This window comes from Pistacia vera, unplaced genomic scaffold (assembly GCF_008641045.1).
Source record: "Pistacia vera cultivar Batoury unplaced genomic scaffold, PisVer_v2 Contig341, whole genome shotgun sequence".
NCBI classification, from domain to species: domain Eukaryota; kingdom Viridiplantae; phylum Streptophyta; class Magnoliopsida; order Sapindales; family Anacardiaceae; genus Pistacia; species Pistacia vera.
The window spans coordinates 145,160-172,996 of NW_022196159.1; the positions used below are offsets into that span (position 1 = coordinate 145,160).

At 37.0% G+C, this 27,837-nt stretch overlaps 2 protein-coding genes across 2 annotated transcripts; both read right to left on the reverse strand.

Moving 5' to 3' along the window:
• Positions 1–432: 432 nt before the first annotated feature.
• Positions 433–17,033, reverse strand: LOC116138531 (G-type lectin S-receptor-like serine/threonine-protein kinase SD1-1). Its single transcript, XM_031424238.1, has 7 exons — positions 16,904–17,033; positions 16,599–16,715; positions 1,978–2,129; positions 1,671–1,881; positions 1,300–1,537; positions 1,080–1,230; positions 433–992 (listed from the first exon to the last, which is right to left on the reverse strand). Exons 1-7 carry the CDS (start codon positions 16,995–16,997, stop codon positions 687–689), a joined length of 1,269 nt encoding a protein of 422 aa, XP_031280098.1. The 5' UTR covers positions 16,998–17,033; the 3' UTR covers positions 433–686.
• Positions 17,034–20,658: 3,625 nt separating this feature from the next.
• LOC116138528 (G-type lectin S-receptor-like serine/threonine-protein kinase At4g27290) lies at positions 20,659–24,201 on the reverse strand. Its single transcript, XM_031424236.1, has 7 exons — positions 22,839–24,201; positions 22,448–22,558; positions 22,204–22,328; positions 21,870–22,080; positions 21,490–21,727; positions 21,269–21,419; positions 20,659–21,181 (listed from the first exon to the last, which is right to left on the reverse strand). Exons 1-7 carry the CDS (start codon positions 24,112–24,114, stop codon positions 20,873–20,875), a joined length of 2,421 nt encoding a protein of 806 aa, XP_031280096.1. The 5' UTR covers positions 24,115–24,201; the 3' UTR covers positions 20,659–20,872.
• Positions 24,202–27,837: the final 3,636 nt, after the last annotated feature.

Consider the following 27,837-nt stretch of genomic DNA (forward strand, 5'->3'; position numbering starts at 1 on the left):
AAATTACTTCCCCTTATTCTGAAATGTTGGAATGTGAACACCTTTTGGTAGAAATTGAAATTTTTGTGGTTGAAGAAAAGAGATGCTGTAGCAAAGAAGATGACGAAAGGCTGGAAAAATTCCAGAATGCTTAATGCCTAGGTACGATTTAGACAGTTTAAGGTTTAGATAAAATCAAATAGAAGTTATTTTCAGTTGAATTATTTTGTAACTTCTTTGTAATGGTTGTATTTCAGTTACTGGCAGTTATCCCTTTAAACATATAAAAGGGAATGTATGGTGTATGCTTGATTTAGTGAAGAGAGTTTTAAGATGGTGTCTCTTCCTTAGTGAAGAGAGATATGAGACTGTTTCTCTTCCTCAGAAATAAAGAAGAGATTGTTAGTGTTTATGATGAATAAACGTTTTCTCTTCTTTTACACAAGTTCTTCTCAATGCAATTTTATTGTTCAATTTCTACTTGTTACACTCCTCTGATTTCTAACATGAAATTAAAGAACATAGGTTCTTTAGCTAGTTTCCTATCAAGATTTTTTTTTCACTCAATATAGTAATTTCTGGCTACTTTACAAACACATAAGCAACGGTAGAAAGACATTAAAGTTTATGGCATCGATAAAGAAAAAAGCATCTGCATAATGACTGCATTCCCCAACCGAAAAACACTACTAAACTGGCGCATGAAATTATCTGCCTTCCTCTATGGTTACGCTCAAATAATTTCCTGTAAGAGATTTATCTTTACTTGATGATGTATCTGTGCTGAAACCTCTTTCTGTGAAGAAACCTGGCTCTCTAGGTTGAGGAAGCACCACATCTTCATTTGCTAACATGAAAACTACAGAAGAGATGTCTGGCCTGCTTTCTGGGAATTTTTGAGCACATAATAAACCCACTTGAGTACATCTTTTAACTTGAGATTCGATAAAAGAATCTTCTAAAAAAGTATCCATTAGTTCCAGGGCCCTTCCATCATTCCAAAGAAGCCAGGCCTGAGAATATTTTAACACGTGTACTTAATGTTTTCACCAAAATAGATAGTGTGACAAAAGGCAGCAGCATATAAGTTTTCTACTTACATGTCCAATAAGGTTATGATGGTGATCGAGGTGATGGAATCCTCTATTCCTTCTTCCACTTATTATCTCTAGCAGAAGCACACCCAAGCTAAAAACATCGGATTTCAAAGAAATTGTGCCATCAGTGGCATACTCAGGAGACATGTAGCCGCTGCATCAAAGGATCATATATAAGTTCTTTAAAATTGAAAATACATTTAATTATAGTAGTAGAACTTACTATGTTCCGACAACTCTCTTTGTGTTCACCTCTTTTGCATCATTTTTGAAAATTCTTGCCAACCCAAAATCTGAAATTTTAGGATTCAATTCACTGTCTAACAAGATATTACTGGTCTTCAGATCCCTGTGAACTATTTGCAATTTAGAATCTTGGTGGAGGTAGAGAAGTCCTTTTGCAATCCCAATAATAATTTCAAAGCAATTTTTCCAGGACAAGAGTTTCCTTCTTTCACGATCTGCACATCATTGCCAACTTCAGTAATTGAAATTAAACTTGTCCTAGAATTTTCTATTTTGAATGTAAGATCAAACTTGAGTAACTAATAAATGTGTAACTAATTATATGGATATAGGGTTCAGAAATGCTACCAAAAATAAAATAATCCAAGCTTTTATTGGGCATATACTCATAGATCAGTATCCTTTCATCTCCTTCAGCGCAGCTTCCAATAAGAGCAACAAGATTCCTGTGTTGAAGCTTGCCGATTATAGCGACCTCGTTCTTGAATTCTTCAAGACCCTGTCCTGACTGTTTTGAAAGCCTCTTCACTGCAATTTCCTGTCCATCTGAAAGATTTCCCTGTGTATTGTCAAACAGATAAGAAAATTTATCATTTGCTATGAAGAGGTTTAAGGCAACTTCTGGTGAGTGTTTCATAACATATAACCTTTTTACCTTGTAAACAGGACCAAATCCACCCTCACCAATCATGTTGGCTTTAGAAAAATTGTTAGTTGCAGTAGCTACCGTTGCTAAAGGAAATAAAGGTACTTCCGTGTCTTCCTTCTTGCTCTGCAGGACAATTAAAGTTTGAACCTCTTCGTCACCTGTTCATTTTAAATAGAGTGAATGTTAGTGACCTCAACTGAGATTTCATTAGCATACAAATTAATCTAGTTCTAGTTTTCCCCTCAGAACGGTTACTAATAAATTTCAGAAGTGTATGAATTGTTTTAATATATTTTGGAAACTAATTGAGTGTCATTATATTCCCCATCCAACAACGTTACCTCAGTCCATTATTTCTTTGAATTTCATTGGCCCTACTGCGGTCCATATACAAGATACATCAGTTTTGTGGGACTTTCACATCAGCTGTCACAATCCCTTGAACTTTCTAAACCCATTAATGTTCCATTTCCCTGTAAACATGCACTTGTGGTCCACATATCATAATCGCTAATTAGGACTTGATCTCACGCGCTCATCTTGCAATTTTCTAAAATGTATGCTGTGGTTGTTTTGCAGTGTCCTTTTAGCATTAAACAATCACTATATCTGAATAATGAGATTTATTTCTGATTTTTCAGTTGGAAATTTGATATCAAGCAAATTGAGCAGCGATACTTGAGTGCCTCAACTACCTTTTTTCAACCTGAAGTTTCAAGTTGAATTATTACCTATCCAGAATCATCCTGCCAACACTGAAGTCAAGGTCCACAGAGATTTTAGCCATTCAAAGGTCTCATACTTATAAGAATCACATGCAGTGACTTTTTTAATGAAACCATTCCATTATGAAATATCAATTTTCACAGTTGGTTCCAGCTTCTAGTGGAGCATGCATAAGTTAAAAATGACTAAGGAATCACACGAAGTCAAAGTCACATTGAATCTAACTCTATAGTCCATACATCCCGGCTTCAAGTTAATGCCAATCCTGGAAATTAGTTCTAACAGATTTCTCCTGGCAACAAAATTTAATCTTTCTACAGATAGAAATTGTAAGTAGCTTCTCAACTATTGATCAATATACTATCATGCTTTCATTTTCCACGTAGTTGTGACATGAAGTCATGATTCCCTGTATTCCAATCTTTGAACTCTGCAGGATGTAGCTATAGCATTAAAAATCCTAGTGGTTTAGAAGTTTTGATCTGGTTCCTCAAAGAAGCAAAGTCAGAAAATTTATGCTCAGCGGTGTTCGTAAAGTTAAACCACAATCAACTATATAGACTTCAAAAGAAACAAGTTTAGAGCGAAAACCTGAAAGACAACAAATATCAGACTTTTAGAAGATAATTAAGCTCTAAAGATAGAGGCAAACGACTAAGGTAGAATCCTTCTATGGATTTGGTTTTTTGTGGCATGTAACGAATTGATAGTCTCCTTGGACAGTTAATTTTTGGGTCATGTAAAAAAAATTGTCTTGTGTGGCTTGACTGTCTACTTCTTTTACAGGGTCCACAAGATCCTCCAGTTTGAACGAATCTCCTATCGCCAGGCTTCTCACACAGCGGTCCTATGATCTCTTAGTTTGAGCAAATCTGTAATTCTTGCCACTTTCATCATGCAGCATGTTTGCCGAGTTATTGTGCAAAGCAAATCTCATATCGCAGACTTCTGACGCAGCTGGTTTGCCCAGGTTATTTTCACACAACATCGACTATTTTCTTAGGCATCCATGGAGTTTAAAAACTTGACCATGAATTAATCACACCTCCATTGTTTCTTAAGGATGACTAATGTAATGCCCCGTCTTTCCTGTGTATTTATTTAATTTTTTTAGTGTTCTGTGGGTAATACGTAAGAATTGAAACTTTTTGAGGATGTTTTAGTAAGAAAAAGACCTGTTAGGACTATTAAGTTTGCAGAGGACTTGAGTGCAATTAGAAGTGTAAAAATATTTAAGGGCATTTTAAATTGATTAAGGTGAGGGTCTTACTGATTTTATGACATGCAAGGGCACATGCAAAGTTTTCTAGGGTGAGACCTTATAAACTGAACTTTGATTAAAGGATTTTGGGGTGCAAGATGTAAGAATCAGACACCAGGGATGCATGTAATCAGCCATTGCAAGATGTTAAAAAGCTGAATTTTGTAGAATGCCCCTGGTTCGGCACCTAGTTTTGGCCGACATTGGTTGAAGGATTCTATTATTTGAATGGAAGAGAAGAATAGAGAGTGGAGAAAGTATGCAGAGAGAGTGGAGAAAAAATAAGGTAGAAAGAGCGAAGATTATTTATTTTTTTGGTTTTGTCTTAGCTCCCTTTCATTCTTTTGTGTAAATTGAACAGAGAAAAACATATTTGAGTTTAAATGGAGGGGGTCGAGAGAGCTTTGTAAGAAGAATTTTCGAAGAAATTTTGAGGTAAACGCAATAGTGTTAGACTGATTTTCAATCCTTTATTGTATTTAATCATCTTTCTTTTTCTTTTTGATTAGATCCTAATTCTTATAACAATTTCGAACGATGAAATAAACAGAGGGACCGAGCACTTAAGTTGAAAGCAAAGAGAAAGTTGTGAGTGGACTAGTATTTGCATAAACAATTCATGTTTTCAGATTCATGCTTGAATGGGTTAATTCATAGACTATGGTTACTGTACCATATTGGTTTTTATGTAAATTTACCTATGGAAAATTGATTATATATTGGAAATAGGAAACCAAAATACTTTTGGCTAAGTCATGAAGTACGAATGGCATGCATGTGGTATTATATATATATATGGATTTGTTGTTACATGTAGTCGACCATCGGATATATTACACTTACAATCCATTACACAAATTTTTCTCACAATCGTAACGTGACAGTTCGCAGTTGGTCGTTTGCAATAAGTCCTACTGTGCCAACAATAGGTTACATGTCCATTGTAGCTGTCAATCAGAATTATAAGAAAAATTTATAAATTGGATATGAGCTAATTTTATTGTGAGTCAATTTGCTAGAAATTTTGGGAGATTATTGTTTGGGCTGGTTTATTATTATGGTGGGCTGGCCTATTAACTTATTAATAACGCCCTAGTATTTTGTTGGGTATTGGATTATCATATGGTGGACTGGTCTATTAACTTATTAATAAGGCCCAGCTCTTTTTGGGTAGTGGATTTTACTACTATCAGTGGGCTAGCCTATTATAATAATTAATATGGCCCAGTCTTTTGTAAACCCCTTTAATTCTTTGGTTTGGGCCTTAGGAAAGTTCCCCTTCTTGAATTAGACTCCTTTATTCTAAGGGGAGAAACTATAATGTCCTAAGGGTTTTAGGGGGTTGATTTAATTTCTAAAGTTTAGGGATTGAATAGGATTTCGAAGTCCATGGGGTTGACAAAAATAAAAGTAGGTGATGCATATTTTGAGTGATTTGTGGATGCATGGATTGGATATATTTTGACTGCCAGATTGAAACCACCTTGTTTTAGTACCCATCCCCTTCTAGACCATCGTTATATTTTAATTTATCTCATGCGTGCATTGAAATGGTTTGTCCTACCAAAGATTGAGAATATCCGATGTTGAGATATCCTACTGCACAATACGTATGCCTAACGAGCTCCAGGCGGGATTACATCAGTGTTATTGCCGATGTGGAATTTTGACGCCTTGAAGGTAACCGTGGGGGAATGTATTTGATATCATTTTGACGCCTTTAGTACCCATCCCCTTCTAGACATCAGTTAGTATTTTATATTTATCCTCATGCGTACATTGAAATGGTTTGTCCTACCGCAACGATTGAGATCTCCTACTGGACAATACGTATGCCTAACAGCTCCCGCGAATTACATCAAGCAGGTATTGGCCGATGTGGAATTTTGATGCCTTGAAGGTAGACCTGGGGGGATTGTATTTGATAACATTATGATGCACCGGGGTTGATTAGGTCGAGTATGGTTATCCAGTGATGTTTATACCATCTTGAGTAGAGTTATGGATGATATCACCCCAAGGTAGTATTGCAGGTGGTGTAGCTTCATGTCTGTATTCGGGACTGTTTGGAGAGTTATGACCTAGGTCCCTAGGTGCTAGTATGGTTGTGATGATTGTTTATTTTATATGTATGGTATGTGATTCCTGGCATCGAATAATGTATGATGATTGTTGTTTTATCATGTGAGTGCATTAGTGTTTGTGTGTCATGCAATTAGATTTTTCCATGTACGTTTTCAAAGTTAAAAGTTATTTTCGTATAAAAGATATTATCCGCTCACTAGCTTCCCAAACTTTATCCCCCCCCCCCCCCCCCCCCCCAACGACATCCAGTTGTAGATCGGTTAATTGGAGCACTCTCTGCTTAGGTTGGCATTGACACATGATATCTGCATTTCTTTTTAAAACTTGGTGGATTTTGATACTATGTTTTCTGCAACTGGATTTTTCAGCTCTTGCTTTCAAAGCATTATGTTGTGCATTTCCGCTTTCAAACTTTAAATATGCATTATACTACTTTTCATTACAGTCTATAAACAGATTTGTTTTTATGAAATGTTTTCAAATTTACCTTCCTCTAGATCGATTCTCTTCCAGAGTATCGGATCCGGTGGATAGGAATACTGTGGAGGGGCGTGACAACTAAACACACACATGACTCTATTTCCTTCCTGAATGGATTAACAGTGCACTTTCAGTATGATTTCTTGCTTATGTTGTATCAGTTCGTGCTGAAAACCTCTCTCTTTGAAGAAACTTGTTCTAGCTGAGTAGCATCACTTCGTCATTTGCTAACTTGAAAACTACAGATGACATTTCTGGCCTGTTTTGTGGAACTTTTAACACAATAAACCCACTTGAATACATTTTTGAACTTGCATTCGATGAAAACTTCTAACACCTGTCCATAGTTCAGGCCCTTCTTATTCGACCAACATCCGGATCAAAAGACTTCTATCCCATCCAGAAGAAATTTTAGAACCTTGACGTCCCAAATTAAAGCGTACCGACACCTGTAAATCTTGATGTACTGACCAGTCACTGATTGATGATTTCTTCTCATTTAGAGGACATATTAGAAATGTCCTTTTTGTAGAATAGCATTCTTCCTGTTTCATGCCAATCTATGACTATAGTTTAGTTCATTTTAGAAGGTCTCTGTTAACTAGTAATCAGCTCAAATGTGGTGTGAACCATTCTGCTAGGAGTGAAGTGCTCTTTCATCAAGAACAGTAATTACCTGGGGACCCAGGTAGTTGTCAAACTGCACTATATGTGTCTCCACCATTAATATTACTTCCCTTATTCTGACTTCTCCAGCACAATTAAAGTTTGAACCTCTTCATCACCTGTTGATTTTAAAATTGGTAAATGTTAGTGACCTCCACTAAGATTTAATTAGTATACAAACTAATCTAGTTATGACTTTCCCTTTACGAAGGTTACTAATACATGTTAGAAGTTTAAGATTTGTTTTAAAATAATTTGGAACATCATGTTTCAACCGAAGTAAAGAGGTTGCCAAATGAACTTCATGGCATCCACAAAAAATGAGCAAGATGAGATGAATGTATTACCTTTGTTCTTTGTTTTCTTCCAAACTTTCCAGAACACAAATCCCAGTATAAGAATGCCACAAACAGTTGAGACTGACACAAAGATCTTGATTCTTTTCTTCTTATTCAATTCCTTAGCTGATTTGAGAATAGTCAACATGAAGAAACTTATTCAATTCGTTGAAACTTATTCTATTGCAGAGAGGAAAAAAACAACTAAAAAAAGGTACAAAGAGAAAAGATTAGTTTTCCTAACGTAGGTGGACCAAAGCCAAGCCATTAGGAATGCAGAAGTTCTTTTACATTTCATTGTTCAACTGTAAATAAAATGACACCCTTACCTAGTTCTGAAGCGGGAACTCGAATAAAGATATCCTGTCCCCAGGTGAATCGTTTTGAGCATTGTTTCATATCAACCAGGTCATTAAACCACATCATGCAGCCACTACTTCCTCCACCCTCAATTAAGGCTGCATAAGCCCTGCACGAACAGTTCTTCGAGCACTCTGCATAACATTTCTTAGTATTCATACTTTGGTTTGACCAATTAACATCCGGCAATTTCATTTGCGAAAGCTTCTGAAACCCTTCTCCATTTTGGCAGTCTGATTCTATTGGAGATTTCTTTACACATTTCACAGTGTCTGGTGTGTCCCATTCATCTTGTGATTTTGATTCAAACCCCTTCAAACAGATACACTCAAGTGTCTTGCTAGTTCTGCAGTAAGCATTAGCACCACACTGAGCATAATTATCACACTTGTCATATGGCCAAGAGAACACAATACTCCATTCCCTGATCCTCTCATCCCATACATGACGCTGCATATGACCTGATGAATTCAATGACAATCGTGTGATAACTGTATCGTCGAAAGGCTCCCACGCATAATACAACTCATCTTCTTTTTGCACCAACATTGGCTTGAAGATTTTGTTGTCCATCAGGGGAATGCCACCAAACTGGAGACCATTCCATGGTCCACTACGTACCGATTTCCTTGATGGCGTACCGATGACTAATTGAGGCACCCCACGAATGTCAAGTCTGAGGCTAGATTCTCCAGGGGATGGATCATCTTCACTTTTCCATGGGGTCAATTGTCGCTCAAAACCAGTTTTTAAGTTCCATCCCAACTTCATGCCTTCTAACAATGTGTCTGATGGGTAATCAAAACTCTGCCAAATATAGCTTTCAGGACTCATGTCATTACTGTCCCTAAGAACAAGGTTTCCAGAATCTAGGAGTTNATTGTCGCTCAAAACCAGTTTTTAAGTTCCATCCCAACTTCATGCCTTCTAACAATGTGTCTGATGGGTAATCAAAACTCTGCCAAATATAGCTTTCAGGACTCATGTCATTACTGTCCCTAAGAACAAGGTTTCCAGAATCTAGGAGTTGAACCACTGGATTTTCTGGCACCCTGGATGAGCTTGAAGACAAGATAATGCTCTTATTTTTGTTGATAATTACAAGACTTCCATTATCACTGATGGTTAAAGCTCCTAGCTTATCTGGAATAGGATCTTTTCTGTTTGCAACCCACACAACTGTCTCAGGACTAATCTTGTACCAGATCCCCAAGTATCTGCTGTTTGATTTTCCTAGAGAAAAGAAGCCTAGCTCAAAGCTTCGGGATGAGGAAACTAATTTGTCCCCTTCTCTGATAAATTGTTTACGAGTTATCATATCAGCCGCAAATGAAAACTCCGTGATCAACAACAAGATGAAAGAACAAAACAAAGTAAAGAGTGGAAGGTACTCCATTCTTATTCGTGGCAGAAAAGAAAAGCAAAATTGCATTTTGCATTCATCTTGGAAAAGAATCTTTTTATCAAACCTTTTGAGAAGATTCTTCATGGTTGACCTGCGGTCAAGTATTTTTTTGACGTGACAGATAGGCTTTGCTGAAAACTCAATAATCAGAAGGAAAAGGAAAGGAACGTATCATTTTGAGTAAAAAAACTTGGAATCACTTTTATTAACCTTAATTTGTTCTCCAAGGAGTTATCTAAGCATGAAAGAAATCCAGAGGCACGGAAAGAAGAGCTTCACAAGTATTTAGTAGGATTTCTGTACAGTTCGAGTGAGTTTATTCAGTTCTAGCTGAAAAATTCTGCAGATTGGTTATGGGTCACCTAAACATGTCTGTATGCATTGCCAGCTCTACTTTTATGTTTTTACTGTGGTCAGAAAGAGATTATAATTTTGAAGGATTTTTTCAAGAAGATAACCCAGTTCGTTAAAGAATGTCACCATCCAACACGTTACCTCAGTCCATTAATTTCTTTGAATTTCATTGGCCCTACTCTGCGGTCCATATACGAAGATACATCAGTTATTGGGGGACTTTCAGCATCAGCTTGTCACAATCCCTTGAACTTTCTAAACACATTAATGTTCCAGTTCCCTGTAAACAATGCCACTTGTGGTCCACACATCATAATCGCTAATTAATGACTTGATCCTCACGCGCTCATCTTGCAATTTTCTAAAATGTATGCTTTGGGTTGTTTTGCAAGTGTCCTTTTAGCATTAAACAATCCACTATATCTAGAATTAATGAGATGTTTATTTCTGATTTTTCAGTTGGAAATTTGATATATGCAAGCAAATTGAGCAGCGATACTTGAGTGCCTCAACTACCTTTTTTTCAACCTGAAAGTTTGCAAGTTGAAGTTATTACCTATCCAGAATCATCCTGCCTAAGTCAAGGTCCACAGAGATTTTTAGCCATTCAAAGGGTCTCATACTTATAAGAATCACATGCAGTGACTTTTTTTAATGAAACCATTCCCATTATGAAATATCAATTTCACAGTTGGTTCCAGCTTCTAGTGGAGCATGCATAAGTTAAAAAAATGACTAAGGAATCACACGAAGTCAAAGTCACATTGAATCTAACTCTATAGTCATACATCCCAGCTTCAAGTTAATGCCAATCCTGGAAATTAGTTCTAACAGATGTTCTCCTGGCAACAAAATTTAATCTTTCTACCAGGATAGAAATTGTAAGTAGCTTCTCAACTATTATGATCAATATACTATCATGCTTTCATTTTTCTCACGTAGTTGTGACATGAAGTCATGGATTCCCTGTATTCCAATCTTTGAACTCTGCAGGATGTAGCTATAGCATTTAAAAATCCTAGTGGTTTAGAAGTTTTGATCTGGTTCCTCAAAGAAGCAAAGTCAGAAATTTTATGCTCAGCGGTGTTCTTTGAAAGTAAGACCACAATCAACTATATAGACTTCTAAAGAAAACATTTAGAGCGAAAACCTGAAAGACACAAAAATTCAGACGTTTTAGAAGATTATTAAGCTCTAAAAGATAAGAGGCTAACCGACTAGGTAAGAATCCTTCTATGGATTGTTTTTTGTGGCATGTACGAAATTGATAGTCTCCTGGACAGTTAATTTTGGGTGATCATGTAAAAAAAAATTGTCTTGTGTGTGGCTTGACTGTCTACTTCTTTTACAGGGTCCACAAGTCTCCTAGTTTGAACGAATCTCCTATCGCCAGGCTTCTCACACAGCGGTCCGTATGATCTCTTAGTTTGAGCAATCTGTAATACTTGGCACTTCTCTTGCCAGCATGTTTGCCAGGTTATTGTCAAGCAAATCTCATATCGAGACTTCTGACGCAGCGGTTTGCCCAGGTTATTTTCACACAAACATCGACTATTTCTTAGGCAACCATGGAGTTTAAAACTGACCATGAATATTAATCACCTCCATTGTTTATTAAGGATGACTAATGTAATGCCCCGTATTTCTGTGGATTTTATTAATTTTATTATGTATTCTGTGGGTATACGTAAGAATTGAAACTTTTTGAGATGTTTTAGTAAGAAAAAGACCTGTTGGACTATTATAGTTTGGGCAGGACTTGAGTGCAATAGAGTGTAAAAATATTTAAGGACTTTTAAATTGATTAAGGGTGAGGGTCTTACTGATTTTATGACATGCAAGGGCACATGCAAATTTTCTAGGGTGAGACCTTAATAAACTAGAACTTTGATTAAGGATTTTGGGGTGCAAGATGTAAGAATCAGAACCCAGGGGATGCAGTAATCGGCCATTGCAAGATGGATTAAAAAGCTGAATTTTGGAGAAATGACCCCCTGGTTTCGGCACCTAGTTTTGCGACATTGGTTGAAGGATTCTATTATTTTGAAATGAGAAAGAAGAATGAGAGAGTGGAGAAAGTAGTGCAGAGATGTGGAGAAAAAATAAAGGTGAGAAAGGCGAAGATTATTATTATTTTTTGGTTTTGTCTTAGCTCCCTTTCATTCTTTTGTGTAATTGAGAGAGAAAAACAATATTGAGTTAAAATGGAGGGGGGTCGAGAAGAGCTTTGTAGAGAAGAATTTTCAAGAAATTTTGAGGTAAACGAAAGTGTTAGACATGCATTTTCAATCCTTTATTGTATTTAATCCATCTTCATTTTCTTTTTGATTAGATCCTAATTCTTATAACAATTTCGAAACGAAAAAAAAGAAACAAGAGACCGGAGCACTTAGAGTTGAAAGCAAAGGAGAAAGTTGTGAGTGGACTAGTATTTGCATAAACAATTCATGTTTTCAGATTCATGCTTGAATGGTTTAATTCATAGACTATGGTTACTGTACCATATGGTTTTTATGATAATTTAACCTATGGAAATTGATTATATATTGGAAATAGAAACCAAATAAATTCTTGGCTAATCATGAAGTCGCAATGGCATGCATGTGGTAGTATTTATATATATAATGGAGTTGTTGTTACATGTAGTCGACATCGGATATATTACACTTACAATCCTAAACAAATTTTTTCTCACACTCGAACGTACAGTTCGCAGTTGGTCAGTTCCATAACCTACCTTGCCACAATGGTTTACATGTCCAATTGTGAGCTGTCAATCAGAATTATAAAAAAAATTATAAAATTGGATTATGAGCTAATTTTATTGTGAGTCATTTGCTAGAAATTTTGGGATAGTTTGTTTGGGCATTGGATTTATTATATATGGTGGGCTGGCCTATTAACTTATTAATAGCCCTAGTATTTTGTTGGTATTGGATTTTCATATATGGTGGACTGGTCTATTAACTTATTAATAAGGCCCAGTCTTATGTGGGTGTATGTATTTTACTATTCATGGGCTAGCCTATTATTATAATTAATATGGCCCATTCTTTTGTAAACCCCTTTAATTCTTTTGGTTTGGGCCTTAGGGAAAGTTCCCCTTCTTGAATAGACTCCTTTATTCTTAAGGGGAGAAACTATAATGTCCTAAGGGTTTTAGGGGGTTGATTTAAGTTTCTAAAGTTTGGGGTTTGATAGGATTTTTCGAGTACAGGGGGTTGACAAAAAAAAGTAGAGGCATATTTTGAGTGATTGTGGATGCATGGATTTGGATATTATTTTGACTGCCGATTGGAAACCCCCTTGTTTAGTACCCATCCCCTTCTAGACATCGTTAGTATTTTATATTTATTCATTGCGTGCATTGAAATGGTTTTGTCCTACCAAAGATTGAGATATCCGATGTTGGATATCCTACTGCACAATACGTATGCCTACACGAGCTCCAGGCGGGATTACATCAGAGTAATTGGCCGATGTGGAATTTTTGACGCCTTGAAGGTAACCGTGGGGGGAATGTATTTGATATCATTTTGACGCCTTTAGTACCCATCCCCTTCTAGACATCAGTTTAGTATTTTATTTTCCTCATGCGTACATTGAATGTTTTGTCCTCCGAACGATTGAGATATCCTACTGGACAATACGTATGCCTAACGAGCTCCAGGCGGATTACATCAAGCAGGTATTGGCCGTGTGGAATTTTGATGCCTTGAAGGTAGACCGGGGGATGTTTGAACTATGATTGACGAGCCGAGGTTTGATTGGTGCGATATGGTTATCCAGTGTGTTTATACCATCTTGAGGGTAGATTATGGATATATCACCCCAGGGTAGATTGCAGGTGGTGTGCTTCATGTCTGTATTCGGGACTGATTGGAGAGTTATGACCTAGGTCCCTAGGTGCTAGTATGGTTGTGATGATTGATTTATTTATATGAATGGTATGTGATTCCATGGCATCCGAGATATAATGTAGAGATTGTTGTTTTAATCATGGAGTGCATTGGTGTGTGTCATGCAATTAGATTTTTCCATGTACGTTTCAAAGTTAAGAAGTTATTTTGTATAAAATATATTATCCGCTCACTATAGCTTCCCAAACCAACAACCCCCCCCCCCCCCCCCCCCCCCCCCCGACACACACACACAAGGTTGTAGATCGGTTTATGGAGCATACTCTTCTTTAGGTTGGCATGTGACACATGATGATCTGCATTCTTTTTTTCAAACTTTGGTGATTTTGATACTATGTTTTCTGCAACTGGATTTTTCAGCTCTTGCTTTCAAAGCATTTAGGTTGGCATTTCCGCTTTCAAAACTTAAATATGCAGATGTACTACTTTTCATTACATCTATAAACAGATTGTTTTTATGAATGTTTCGAAATTTTACCTCTCCTCTTAGAATCGATTCTGAGTCTCCTGAGTATTCGTATCCGGTGGGATTGGATACTGTGAGGGGGCGTGACAACTAAACGACACATGACTCTATCTTCCTCCTGAATGGTTGACTCAGTGCACTTTCAGTATAATTTTCTTGGCTTGTGTTGTATCAGTTCAGTGCTGAAACCTCTCTCTTTGAAGAAACTTATTGTCTAGCTGAGGTGCTCACTTCGTCATTTGCATAACTTGAAAACTACAGATGACATTCTGGCCGTTTTTGTAGGAACTTTTGAACACAGAATAAAACCCTTGAATACTTTTTTGAACTTCAGATTCGATGAAAGAATCTTCTAAACACCTTCCATAGTTCCAGGCCCTTCTATCATTCGACAACATCCGGATCAAAAGACTTCTTCCCATCCAAAGAAAAATTTTAGAACCTTGACAGTCCCAAATTAAAGCGTACCGACACCTGTATCTTGATGTACTGACCATCACTGATTGATGATTTCTGTACTCATTTAGAGACAATAATGTGTGGTCACTTTTTGTAGAACACTCTTTCCTGTTTCATGCCAAAATTATTAGTGCAATTTTAGAAGGTCTTGTTAAACTAGTAATACAGCACCCAAATGTCGGTGGAACCATTCAGCTAGGAGGTAGAAGTTTGTATCTTTCATCAAGAACATAATTCCCTGGGGGACCCAGGTAGCTTCAAAACTGCACTATAATGTTCCCACCATTAACTTACTTCCCCCCTTATTCTGAATTAAAGCCACATGGGTTCTTTAGCTAGTTTTCCATCAAGTTTTTTTGTTCACTCAATATAGTATTTCTGGCTACTTTTACAAACACTAAACATGCAGAAATACATAAGTTTAGCATCGATAAGAAAAAGCATCTGCATAATGACTGCATTCCCAACCGAAAACACTACAATAAACTGGCCATGAATATCTACCTACCTCTATGTTTACGCTCAATTTTCCTGTAAGGATTTATCTTACTTGATGATTATCTGTGCTGAAACCTCTTTCTGTGAAGAAACTCGTCTCTAGGTCGGAAGCACCCGTCTTCATTTGCTAACATGAAAACTACAGAAGAGTCTGGCCTGCTTTCTGGGAATTTTTGAGCACATATAAACCCACTTGAGTTACATCTGTTAACTTGAGATTCGATAAAGAATCTTCTGAAACGTATCCATTAGTTCCGGGCCTTCCATTTCCAGAGCACCAGGCCTGGGAATCTTTTAACACATGTATTTAATGTATTCACCAAATATAGTATGTATTGGAAAAAAGGCTGCAGCATATATTTTTATACTTACATGTCCAATAGGTTTAGGTGGTGGTGACGTGTGTCTATGATCCTCTCTTCTTCCACTTATATCTCTAAACATAGCACGCCAAGCTAAAATACATCGGATTCAAAGAAAATGTGCCATCTGTGAGCGTACTCGGAGGGACATGTAGCCACTGCATCAAAGTATCATATATAGTTCTTTAAAATGAAAATACAGTAATTACAGTAGTAGAACTTACTATGTTCCACAACTCCTTTGTGTCACCTCTTTGCATCATTTTTGAAAATTCTTGCACACCCAAATCTGAAATTTTAGAGCGGCACTGTCTACAAGATATTACTGGCTTCAAGCCCTGTGAACTATTTGCAGTTTAGAATCTTGGTGGAGGTAGAGAAGTCCTTTGCAATCCCAATATAATTCAAAGCCTTTTCCAGGACAAGAGTTTCCTTCTTTCACGATCTGCACATCATTGCCAACTTCAGTAATTGAAATTAAACTTGTCCTAGATTTTCTATTTTGAATGTAAGAATCAAACTTGAGTACTAATAATGTGTAAATTGATGGATATAGGGTTCAGAAATGCTACCGAAAATAAATAATCCAAGCTTTTTTGGGCATACTCCATAGATCAGTATCCTTTCATCTCTTCAGGCAGCCTCCCATAAGAGCACAAGATTCCTGTTTAAGCTGCCAATATAGCGACCTCGTTCTTGATTTTCAAGACCCTGTCCTGACTGTTCGAAAGCCTCTTCACTGCAATTTCCTGTCCATCTGAGATTTCCCTGTATTGTCAAACGATAAGAAAGTTTACCATTTCTAGAGGTGTAGCGACTTCTGGTGAGTGTTTCATAACATAGCGTTTTAATACCTTTGTAACAGCACAATCCACCCTCACCAATCATGTTGGCTTTAGAGAAATTGTTAGTTGCAGTAGCTACCGTTGCTAAAGGAAATAAAGGTACTTCCGTGTCTTCCGTCTTGCTCTGCAGGGCGATTAAAGTTTGAACCTCTTCGTCACCTGTTCATTTTAAATAGAGTGAATGTTAGTGACCTCCACTGAGATTTCATTAGCATACAAATTAATCTGGTTCTAGTTTTCCCCTCTGAACGGTTACTAATAAATTTCAGAGGTGTATGATTTGTTTTAATATATTTTGGAAACTGATTGAGTTTCATTATATTTTAAACTAAATTTAAGATATTGCCAAATGAACTTCATGAAATCCAACAAAAAATAAGCAAGATGAGATGAATGTATTACCTTTGTTCTTTCTTTTCTTCCAAACTTTCCAGAACACAAGTCCCAATATAAGGATGCCAGAAGCAGTCGAGACCGATGCAATGATTTTTATTCTTTTCTTCTTACTCGAATCATTAACTGATTTTAGAGTAGACAACATGAAAAACTTAATAGATTTGTTGAAACTTATTCTTTTTCAGATTAATAAAATGTACAAAGAGAACAGATTGTTTTTCCTAACGTAGGTGGACCAAAGCCGCGCCATTAGGAATGCAGCAGTTCTTTTGCATTGCCTTGTTCAACTGTAAATAAAATAACACCCTTACCTAGTTCTGAAGCGGGTACTCGTATAAAGATATCCTGTCCCCAAGTGAATCGTTCTGAGCATTCTTTCATATCAATCAGGTCAGTAAACCACATCAAGCAGCCACTACTTCCTCCACCCTCATTTAAGTCTGCATAAGCCCTACACGAGCAGTTCTTCAAGCACTCTGCAGAACATTCCTTAATATTCATACTTTGGTTTGACCACATAATATCGGGCAATTTCATTCGTGCAAGCTTTTGAAACCCTTCTCCATTTCTGCAATCTGATTCTGTTGGTGATTTCTTTACACATTTCATGGTGTTTGGTGTGTCCCATTCATCTTCTGATTGGGTTTCAAACCCCTTCAAACATATACAATTAGGTGTCTTGCTAATTCTGCAGTAAGCATTAGCACCACACTGTGCATAATTATCACACATGTCATATGGCCAAGAGTACACAATACGCCATTCCCTAAACTTTTCATTCCATTCAAGACGCTGCATATGACCTGTTGGGTCCACCATTAATCTTGTGATTACTGTATTGTCAAAAGGCTCATATGCGTAATACAACTCTTCTTCTTTGTGTACCAACATTGGTTTGAAGACCTTGTTGTGCATCATGGGAATGCCACCAAACTGGAGACCATTCCATGGTCCACTACGAACCGATTTCCTNTTGAGTTGAAAGCAAAGGAGAAAGTTGTGAGTGGACTAGTATTTGCATAAACAATTCATGTTTTCAGATTCATGCTTGAATGGGTTAATTCATAGACTATGGTATTGGTTACTGTACCATATTGGTTTTTATGATAAATTTAACCTATGGAAGAATTGATTATATATTGGAAATAGGAAACCAAATAAATTCTTGGCTAAGTCATGAAGTACGAATGGCATGCATGTGGTATTATATATATATATATATATGGAGTTGTTGTTACATGTAGTCGACCATCGGATAATATTACACTTACAATCCAATTACACAAATTTTTTCTCACAATCGTAACGTGACAGTTCGCAGTTGGTCAGTTTGCAATAAGTCCTACCTTGCCAACAATAGGTTTTACATGTCCAATTGTGAGCTGTCAAATCAGAATTATAAGAAAAAATTTATAAAATTGGATTATGAGCTAATTTTATTGTGAGTCAATTTGCTAGAAATTTTGGGGAGATATGTTGTTTGGGCATTGGATTTATTATATATGGTGGGCTGGCCTATTAACTTATTAATAACGCCCTAGTATTTTGTTGGGTATTGGATTTATCATATATGGTGGACTGGTCTATTAACTTATTAATAAGGCCCAGTTCTTATGTTGGGTGTTGGATTTTACTATTCAGTGGGCTAGCCTATTATTAATAATTAATATGGCCCAGTTCTTTTGTAAACCCCTTTAATTCTTTTGGTTTGGGCCTTAGGGAAAGTTCCCCTTCTTGAATTAGACTCCTTTATTCTTAAGGGGAGAAACTATAATGTCCTAAGGGTTTTAGGGGGTTGATTTAAGTTCTAAAAGTTTAGGGGGTTGATTTAAGTTCTAAAAGAGTTCGAAGTACATGGGGTTGACAAAAATAAAAGTAGGTGATGCATATTTTGAGTGGATTTGTGGATGCATGGATTTGGATATATTTTGACTGCCAGATTGGAAACCACCTTGTTTAGTACCCATCCCCTTCTAGACATCNATAATAATGATTTACGCGATATAGAATAAAATGCCTTTTATTATTGATTAATGAACATTATTACAAAGAGTCAATTCTACAATAATTGATTGGCTCTAGGGCATCTACTCTAACAGGGAGGGAGAGACAAAAAAGAAAAACCACTTGGATGTGAATGAGAGGCTGATGAAGAGGAATCCATGAAGAAGGTCAAGTGTCTTAAAGCTGACAAAAAAGCAGAAGCTTACGCTCGTCGGAAAAACAGAACGCTTGTCGGAAAAACAGATCAAAGCAGAAGCTGATGGAAATACCTTGAAGGGTTTTGCCGGCGAGGTGGAGAGGAACAAGATGCCGGTGGCGGTGAGAGCTCACGCTCGCGCGAAAAACAGATCGGAGGAGAGGCTGCCGGAAAAATGATCGACGCGTGAGGGCGCATGCAACGGCAGCCGACAACGAAACCACTTGGGTTATGACGACGAGGAGAAGACAATCAGTCTGGTGTGATTAGACCAGATCCTGATCGTTCCTAGAGAATAGTCATCGAAAAAAAAAAATTCTAAGAATAAGAGAAGAAAAAAAAATTTGGAATTTCAGAAACCAAGCTTTGATACCATGTGAAGAAAAACTTTGTATTTACTTATATATTCACAATGAAACGTACAATGAATTTATGGCAAAAACAAAAGACTAATCTAGGAAATAAATTGTTAATAGCTTTGATTCTAACCTATTATAGAAGATAGTCTTTAATGAGAATAATCTTATTTCCTATTTTACACTTCAACATAAACTAAGAGAATTATCAGGTAGTGTAATGTTACGTTTCATTCTTTGCACTAATATACATGAGTTCTTCACTTTAGCCATAACTTCCTACAACTTTTAACTCTTAAAACTTCCCATGCTTCAGGAGCAAATATACTACATCTCTGACTAGTATGGTATCCAAATGGCATCTTAGGAATCCTTTTCTGTTTCATGACTTGGCTGTTTGTTGATTCTGGTTGACTTTGATTTGTGGGCACTTTGTGGAATTTTTGTTTCCCTAGACTCTATATCAGGAGGACGAGTTGAAACTTTGCATCAATTATAACAAACTCTTGTTCCAACGGCTGGGGGATCAGCTAATTAATTTGGAACTTATTAGGTATGTTTACAAACTAACTGTAATATCCAACAAAGGAAAGGAATGCATGAGGCTTGGAAGAAAATGTGATGGGAAGATCTATATAAGACACAGAATTAAAATCAAGATAAAAAGGGAAGATAAGAGATGATTTTTTTGAAGGGGTATTTCAACTTGTTTTTACTTGAAAATTTTATGGAAATTATTCTATATGTATATTTACTGAGGTAAGAATACCCCATGCATTTGTTTACTGAGGTAAGAATCCTTTTATGCATTTGTTTTTGTAGCATGTAAAGAAATTGACAGTCTCTGTGGACAGTAATTTTTATAGATCATTTAAAGTTTCTTGCATTTTGTGCGCTTGATTTTGTACTTCTGTTTGTTTAGCATCATATTGTTTGTTTAATACTTGTTTTTCTTCAATNTACATAGCCAACTCCACCATGTAAAGTTCATAACTTGAATCCGATCAATATACAGAGTTTATATTTTCTCTATACTTCTCTCTCGTTTATAAGCTTTTAGCCTGTGAGTTTGTGTGAGCGTTAGGTTGCTCAACTCATTTCAGACGAGTTAAGGCCGCACGAACTTAGCAAAGAAGTTAAGTGCGTGACACTAAGCTCTAAAAGATAAGAAGGCTAGACGATTGAGGTAAGAATCCTTCGATGCATTTGTTTTTGTCGCATGTAAAGAAATTGACCGTCTCTGAGGAGAGTAATTTTTTTAGATCATGTAAAGTTTCTTGTGTTTTGTGCGCTTCATTTTGTGCTTCTGTTTGTTTAGCATCATATTGTTTGGTTAATACTTGTTTTTCTTCAATTTATTGGAGTGAGACATTGGAGTTCGCCTGAATGAATTTGGCCGACCACATAACCAAGTGTTTGATTAAATGCCACAAGGAACATAAAACACAGCATGATAATTGTCAGTTTTTAAGTTGTCAGGACAATATGAAATTTCAATTTCATTCGAGTTTACTAATTTTTTTGTTTGTTTATTTATTTTACAGCAGAACAAATTGATTGCACATAGCTAGGATTCTTGTAGTTAATTGAGATGTTGCAGTGCATTAGCAAATACGGTTAAGATGCAGGAATAAGTAAGCTTTGCATGGATTAAAACAGTAATCATCTTTTATATACAGTCATCCTCAAGTTACTTTTCCCTTAATTGACATTGCTTTATTTATCTATCTACCTTCCATCATAGTTATGGTTACTGCATTTTCAGTGTGTGGTTCACTCTTCTTTGATACTGGTTCTGTATCGTCAGTGCTTCTTTCACTGAAGAAACCAGGCTGTCTTGGTTGAGGTAAAGTTGCTCCCTTGTTTGCCAGCATGAAAACTACAGATGACATATCTGGTCTGTCCTCCGGGGATTTTTGAACACATAATAAACCTACCTGAAAACATCTTAGTACTTGACATTTGACAAATGAATCCTCCAAACATGAATCCATAAGTTCCAAGATCCTGGTTTGGTTCCACAGTAACCATGCCTGCACAAATGAAATACATATTCCATAATCCATTGACTATGAGCGACACTTAGGAATAGATTACATCAGATTATTGTTTCCACTTACATGTCCCAGAAGGTTATGGTGGTGGGCAGGGTGAGAGAACCCTCTATTCTTTTGGCCACTTACTATCTCCAGCAGCAACACACCGAAGCTAAAAACATCTGATTTCACAGAAAAAGTCCCTTCCATTGCGTACTCTGGACACATATAGCCACTGCAAGACAGTATCACATGTAAGTTTTTTAACTGATATAAAACATGCAATTGTAGTTGATAGAACTTACAATGTTCCCATGACTCTATTTGTTTTTGCTTCTTCATCATCACTCATAAAGATTCTTGCCAATCCAAAGTCTGAAATTTTTGGGTTCAGGTCATTGTCTAGCAAAATGTTGCTGGCTTTTAAATCCCTGTGAATGATTTGAAGCTTAGAATCTTGATGGAGATAAAGAAGTCCTCTTGCAATCCCCTTTATAATGTTGAAGCGCCTTTCCCATGTCAATAATTGTCTTTTCTTCAGATCTGCACATCATTTCCACCCATCATTCATGTTGCAACCACATCTGTTACAGTGTTCTTTCAGCCAAAGGAAAAATCTTAATAGCATTAAGTGAACAAAATCTATGTGACCAACTAGATGCTTAAAGGGTAAAGCGGTACAAACCATAGATAAAATAATCCAAGCTGTTATTGGGCATGTACTCATATATCAACAGCCTTTCTTCTCCTTGAATACAGCTTCCCAAAAGTGCTACAAGATTCTTGTGTTGAAGTTTGGCAATTAAAATGGCTTCATTCCTAAACTGTTCAGTTCCGTGCACAGAATTCTCTGACAACCTTTTCACTGCCACTTCCTCTCCAGTGGGAAGATTGCCCTGCATATCATTGTAGAATATGCTTACATTTTCCATTTTAAGTACCTTTAGTTTTTGATAATAAGAGCCTGAAAGGACAGAAAGCTTTCTGCTGACTGCAAGAAAAATTATAAACAGTGTTACCTTGTAAACAGGGCCAAAGCCACCAGCTCCAATTAAGTTTTCCTCAGAGAAATTGTTAGTAGCTGTCACAATGATAGACAGCTCTATTAGAGGTACTTCACTATCTACTTTACTGCTTTCCTCGTCTGCTAAATGGGAAAGAAACAGAGTCAATTTTATAGTACACTGATATATGTGTTCCATGTCTGGATAAAGAGTTACTATAGTAGACAATCAGTCAGTAAGACCGGATGATTGCTATTACCTTTTTTCTTTGCTTTCTTCAAAGTTATGATGATAATCAGGACCAGGATGAACAGGCCAGAAAAAATCGAGAGTACTATTATGGTTTCCTGTCTTTTCTTCTCATCTAAATCTGAATCAAGAACAGTGACATAAAAAAATAAATTTGTTAAAAAAACTACTTTATCTCTGGTTAATCAATAGGGCATCTATTTCATGCTTCCCAAATATGTGAATCCCAACATAAACGGCTTTTTCTGGTAGACTAATCCTAAATGCTTTTCCAACACAAATTATTGATAATACATGTATCAGTTGGTATTAATTTCACTGTGCTAGTGGAGGTGTTGTGGATGAAATACCAAATAGCCTTAAAATGAATGTCACAGCAATACATCCAAGAATAGACATACCTAGTTCAGATGCTGGAACTCGAATAAAAATATCCTGTCCCCAGTCGAACTGTTTTGAGCACTCTCTGATATCTGTCAAGTCCTTGAACCACATCAAACAGCCAATACCTCCTCCAGTTAGTTCGGAATTCGCATAAGCTCTGCATGAACAGTTCTTGGTGCATGCTGCTTTACATTCTTTGAGATTCATACTTTTGTTGGACCAATCTATGTCAGGCAATTTCATTCGCGGAAGCTTTAGAAACCCTTCCCCACTTTGGCAATCTGATGGCAATTTCTTTACACATTGTCTTGTCTGAGTTGACTCCCATTCATCTTGTGGTTTCGGTACAAACCCCTTCAAACACTCACAAATAGGTGTCTTACTAATTCTGCAGTTGCCATTAGCACCACACTCTGCATAATTGTCACATACATCAAATGGCCAAGAGTACATGACACTCCATTCAGAACCTTCTGCATTCCGTACAAGACGCTGTACTTTACCTGATTGATTCATTAGTAATCGTGTGATAACCGTATTGTTGAAAGTCTCATATGTGAAATACAACTCCTCTTCGTTTTGCACAAACCTTGGAATGAAGATTGAGTTCCCCTTCGTGGGAATGCCACCAAACTTGAAACCATTCCATGGTCCACTGCGGGTCTCTATTCTTGTCCCCATCATAATAGCCAGTTGAGGTAACCCAGAAATGTCAAGTCTGAAACTAAAGTCCCCTGAAGATGGATCATTAGCACTTGTCCATGATGTGAGATGACGCTCAAAACCCGTTTTTAAGTTCCGTCCCAACTTCACTCCTGGTAACAATGTGTCTGATGGGTAATCAAAGCTTTGCCACATATAACTGCTGGAACTCGTGTCAGTACTTTCCCTAAGAACAACGTTTCCAGAATCTAGGAGTTGTACCACTGGATGTTCTGGCACCCTTGATGAATTTGAAGACCAGATAATGCTCTTATCTCGGTTGAGAAGTACAAGGTTTCCTTTATTGCTCACAGTTAAATTTCCATACTTATCATCAAGTGGATTGTTTCTGTTGGCAACCCACACAACTGTGCTAGGACTAATCTTGTACCATATCCCTAGGTACCTTTTGTTGGAGTCACCTGGAGAAAAGAAGCCTAACTCAAAGCTTTGAAATGAAGAAATTAATGTCTCTCCATCGCTGATTGATTGTCCTGGATTTATGATATCAGCTGCCAATGACAATTCCATGACTGATAAAAACATCAAAGAGCAAAAGAAGGTGAAGAATGAAAAGCACTCCAATTTCATTTTCAAGATATAAAATTGCAGATTGTATGCATATTGATCTAAGTTCTTTCAAGCAATTGTATAAACCTCCCCATGGTTGACCTTTTCTTAGAGGCTAGTTGAGTTTGATTTTGATATCTATTATACTTTACTTTTGATTATAAATAGTTCTACATGTCAAGTAGTGCAATCACTGATTTTTTAAGTGTTTCTTTGGCTTCTTAATCTCTTAAGGATTTTCCTTCTCTCTTCTCATAAAAAAACACTTTATAGGTATCCTGATTCCTGCATAGTTGCATCTAAAGTATTCAGAGTCAACAAAAATGAAGGTTTCACACAGTTGACCTCGTGGAGTGATTCATTTTTGGTTCAGACTTCGATTAGGTAGGCTTTAATCAAAATTAAATAATTACAGGAAAAGGTGAATGTCATTTCCTTATAGTAGAAATTGGATCATTTTTTAAACAAATTAACTATGAAATAATCTACCAGGCCAATCTTCTGGCAAGTTTTACAGGTTTTTGATTGGTCCATTGACTTTCTTTGGTGTCAAAATGTCAATACCCTCTATTATAATCTGGATACACAAACAAACCATTTCCATCTGTTGGTCAACGAACCCCATAGTCATTCCCAACTCTGCTTTGGGTTCATAGCACAAAACATGGTGAATGGTCATTATGTATTTTATAAATTTCTCATGAAAGTGACAAGATCTCAGTATTTCCAGAGAATTTGATTAATAAAGTGAAGAAAAACTTTGTATTTACTTGTATATTCACAATGAAATGTACAATGAATTTATAGCAAAAACAAAAGACTAATCTAGGAAGTAAATTGTTACATTCCTATTATAACTGATCTAATTCTTAATAGCTTTGATTTTAACCTAATATAAAAGATAGTCTTAATGAGAATAATCATATTTCCTATTTTACACTTCAACGCTCCCCCTCAAGTTGGAGCATATAAGTCATATGCACCAAGCTTGTTACAAATAAAATCAACACGAGAACCCTTGAGAGACTTAGTGAGGATGTCTGTTAACTAGTCGTTGGAACTGACATAACTAGTTGCAATACCCCCTGATAGAACTTTCTCTCAAACAAAGTGACAATCTATTTCTATGTGTTTAGTCCTCTCATGAAACATTGGATTTGACGCAATATAAAGGGCATCCTGATTATCACAGAGTAACTTCATTTGTGATACTTCGACAAATCTCAACTCTTGAATTAGTTGTTTTAACCAAACAAGCTCACAGGTGGCTAAGGCCATTGCATGATACTCTGCTTCAGCACTTGACCTTGCAACAACCGCTTGTTTATTACTTTTCTAAGAAACTAGGTTTCCTCCAACAAGGACACAAAAACTTGAGGTAGAACGTCTATCAGATGGAGAACCTGCCCAATCAGCATCTAAATATTCGACAATATGTGAATGACCCTTATTTTCATACAGCAAGCCTCTACCTGGTGCTCCCTTGATATACCTTAAAATCTGGACAACTGCATCCCAATGACTATCACATGGAGTTTGAAGGAACTAACTTACAACACTGACAGAAAAGGAAATATCAGGTCAGGTGATAGTAAGATAGTTAAGTTTTCCAACAAATCTTTGATACCTTCCAGGATCAGCAAGAGGCTCCCCCTGTCCAGGTGAAAGTTTTAAATTAGGATCCATAGGAGAGTCTATTGGTCTACAATCTGACACCCTTGCTTCCTCTAGAATATCTAGTGCATACTTCCTCTGAGATATAACAATACCAGATTTGGACTGAGCGACTTCTATGCCAAGAAAGTATTTGAGGAGCCCTAAGTCTTTTGTCTGAAAGTGTTTGAACAAGTGTTGCTTCAACTGTTCAATGCCATCTTGATCACTCCCTGTAATAACAATATCATCGACATAGACAACCAGATAGATACATTGCCCTGGTGATGTATGTCTATAGAAAATAGAGTGATCAGACTCACATCGAATCATACCAAACTCTTGGATAACTGTACTAAATTGTCCAAACCAAGCACGAAGAGACTGTTTTAGGCCATATAGAGAGCGACGAAGTTTACATACCAAACCAAACTCCCCCTGAGCAATAAAACCAGGAGGTTGCTCCATATAAATATCTTCCTGAAGTTCACCATGAAGAAAAACATTCTTAATAACCAATTGATGCATAGGCCAGTGTCGAATGACAGCCATAGCAAAGAACAACCGGACGACGGAAGACATCTTAGCAACAGAAGAAAAAGTGTCAAAATAATATGTCCCATAGATCTGAGTGTATCCCTTGGCCACCAAATGAGCTTTCAGCCGATCAACCTTACCATCTAGACCAACCTTGACAGTATAAATCCACTGACAACCAACAGTCGAATGGCCCGGAGGTAAAGAAACTAACTCCCAAGTATGATTATGATGCAAAGCCGACATTTCGTCAACCATTGCCTGATGCCACCTGGGGTGAGAAAGTGCCTCATGAACAGTGCAAGGAATAGAAACAGAAGAAAGGGTGGATACAAAGGCATAATATGAAGGATATAAACGATGATAACTCAAAAAATTGTAGATGGGATGAGGGTTGCGTGTAGACCGCATACCTTTATGAATAGCAATGGGAAATTGATCAGCTGGAGACAAGACCGTGGCATTGGAGGAATAGAGCATAGGACCTGCAGTGACAGAGATCTCAAGAACCGCAGCAGGAACATTAGGATCACCTGTAAAAGGAACAAGACTATTGTCGACAAGAAGAGTTGTATTAGTAGTAGACTGAGGTACCGAAACAGACGAAGATGGGAAAGCAATGTATGAAATTGGTAGAACATCTACTATCGGATCAGACTCTAATGTAGGATGAGGAAAAAATGGAGAAGACTCAAAGAATGTAACATCAACAGAGATGAAGTAGGGACGTGTGGCAGGAGAATAACACTTGTAGCCCTTCTGAAGACGTGAATACTCTAAGAAAATACATTTCGTAGACTTGGCTGACAGTTTATCCTGACCAGTAGAGAAAATGTGAACAAAATAAGTGCTTCCAAAGACACGTGGGGGAAGAGAAAATAATGGATGATCAGGGAATAATATGGAGTGTGGGACCTGGCCTTGCAAGACAGAAGAAGGCATGCGATTTATTAAGTAACAAGCGATTAGAATAGTGTCAGCCCAAAAACGAAAAAGGACGTGGCTATGTAAAAAAAGAGTGCGAGTAGTTTCAATGAGGTGTCTATTTTTATGCTCAGTAATGCCATTCTGTTGGAGACTATAAGCACAAGAAGATTGATGAAGAATTCCCTGAGATGACATGAATTTAGTAAAGGAATCAGAGAAATATTCACGAGCATTATCACTCCTTAATATACGAATGGTAGTATTATGTTGAGTCTTAATTTCAGCACAAAATGATGAAAATATGGAAAATAATTCAGAATGAGATCGCATAAGAAATAACCAAGTGCAACGAGAATAGTCATCAATAAAGGTAACAAAATATTTAAATCCCAAATTAGAGTTAACACGACAAGGACCCCACACATCTGAATGCACTAACTCCAAGNTAGATAAAATAATCCAAGCTTTTATTGGGCATGTACTCATATATCAACAGCCTTTCTTCTCCTTGAATACAGCTTCCCAAAAGTGCTACAAGATTCTTGTGTTGAAGTTTGGCAATTAAAATGGCTTCATTCCTAAACTGTTCAGTTCCCTGCACAGAATTCTCTGACAACCTTTTCACTG

What these genes read in the sequence shown, in the direction of transcription:
- LOC116138531 (XM_031424238.1), bottom strand. Translation starts at nt 16,997, where the DNA reads ATGTGGTTTACTGACCTGATTGATATGAAAGAATGCTCAGAACGATTC. An exon ending in CTTGGATTATTTTATTTTTG is followed by an intron (nt 1,538 to 1,670) that starts GTAGCATTTCTG and finishes AATGATGTGCAG; the next exon opens with ATCGTGAAAGAAGGAAACTC. An exon ending in ATCATAACCTTATTGGACAT is followed by an intron (nt 993 to 1,079) that starts GTAAGTAGAAAA and finishes AAATATTCTCAG; the next exon opens with GCCTGGCTTCTTTGGAATGA.
- LOC116138528 (XM_031424236.1), bottom strand. Translation starts at nt 24,114, where the DNA reads ATGAAATTGGAGTGCTTTTCATTCTTCACCTTCTTTTGCTCTTTGATG. An exon ending in AGTTCCAGCATCTGAACTAG is followed by an intron (nt 22,559 to 22,838) that starts GTATGTCTATTC and finishes TTCTTGATTCAG; the next exon opens with ATTTAGATGAGAAGAAAAGA. An exon ending in AATAGAGTCATGGGAACATT is followed by an intron (nt 21,420 to 21,489) that starts GTAAGTTCTATC and finishes ACTGTCTTGCAG; the next exon opens with TGGCTATATGTGTCCAGAGT.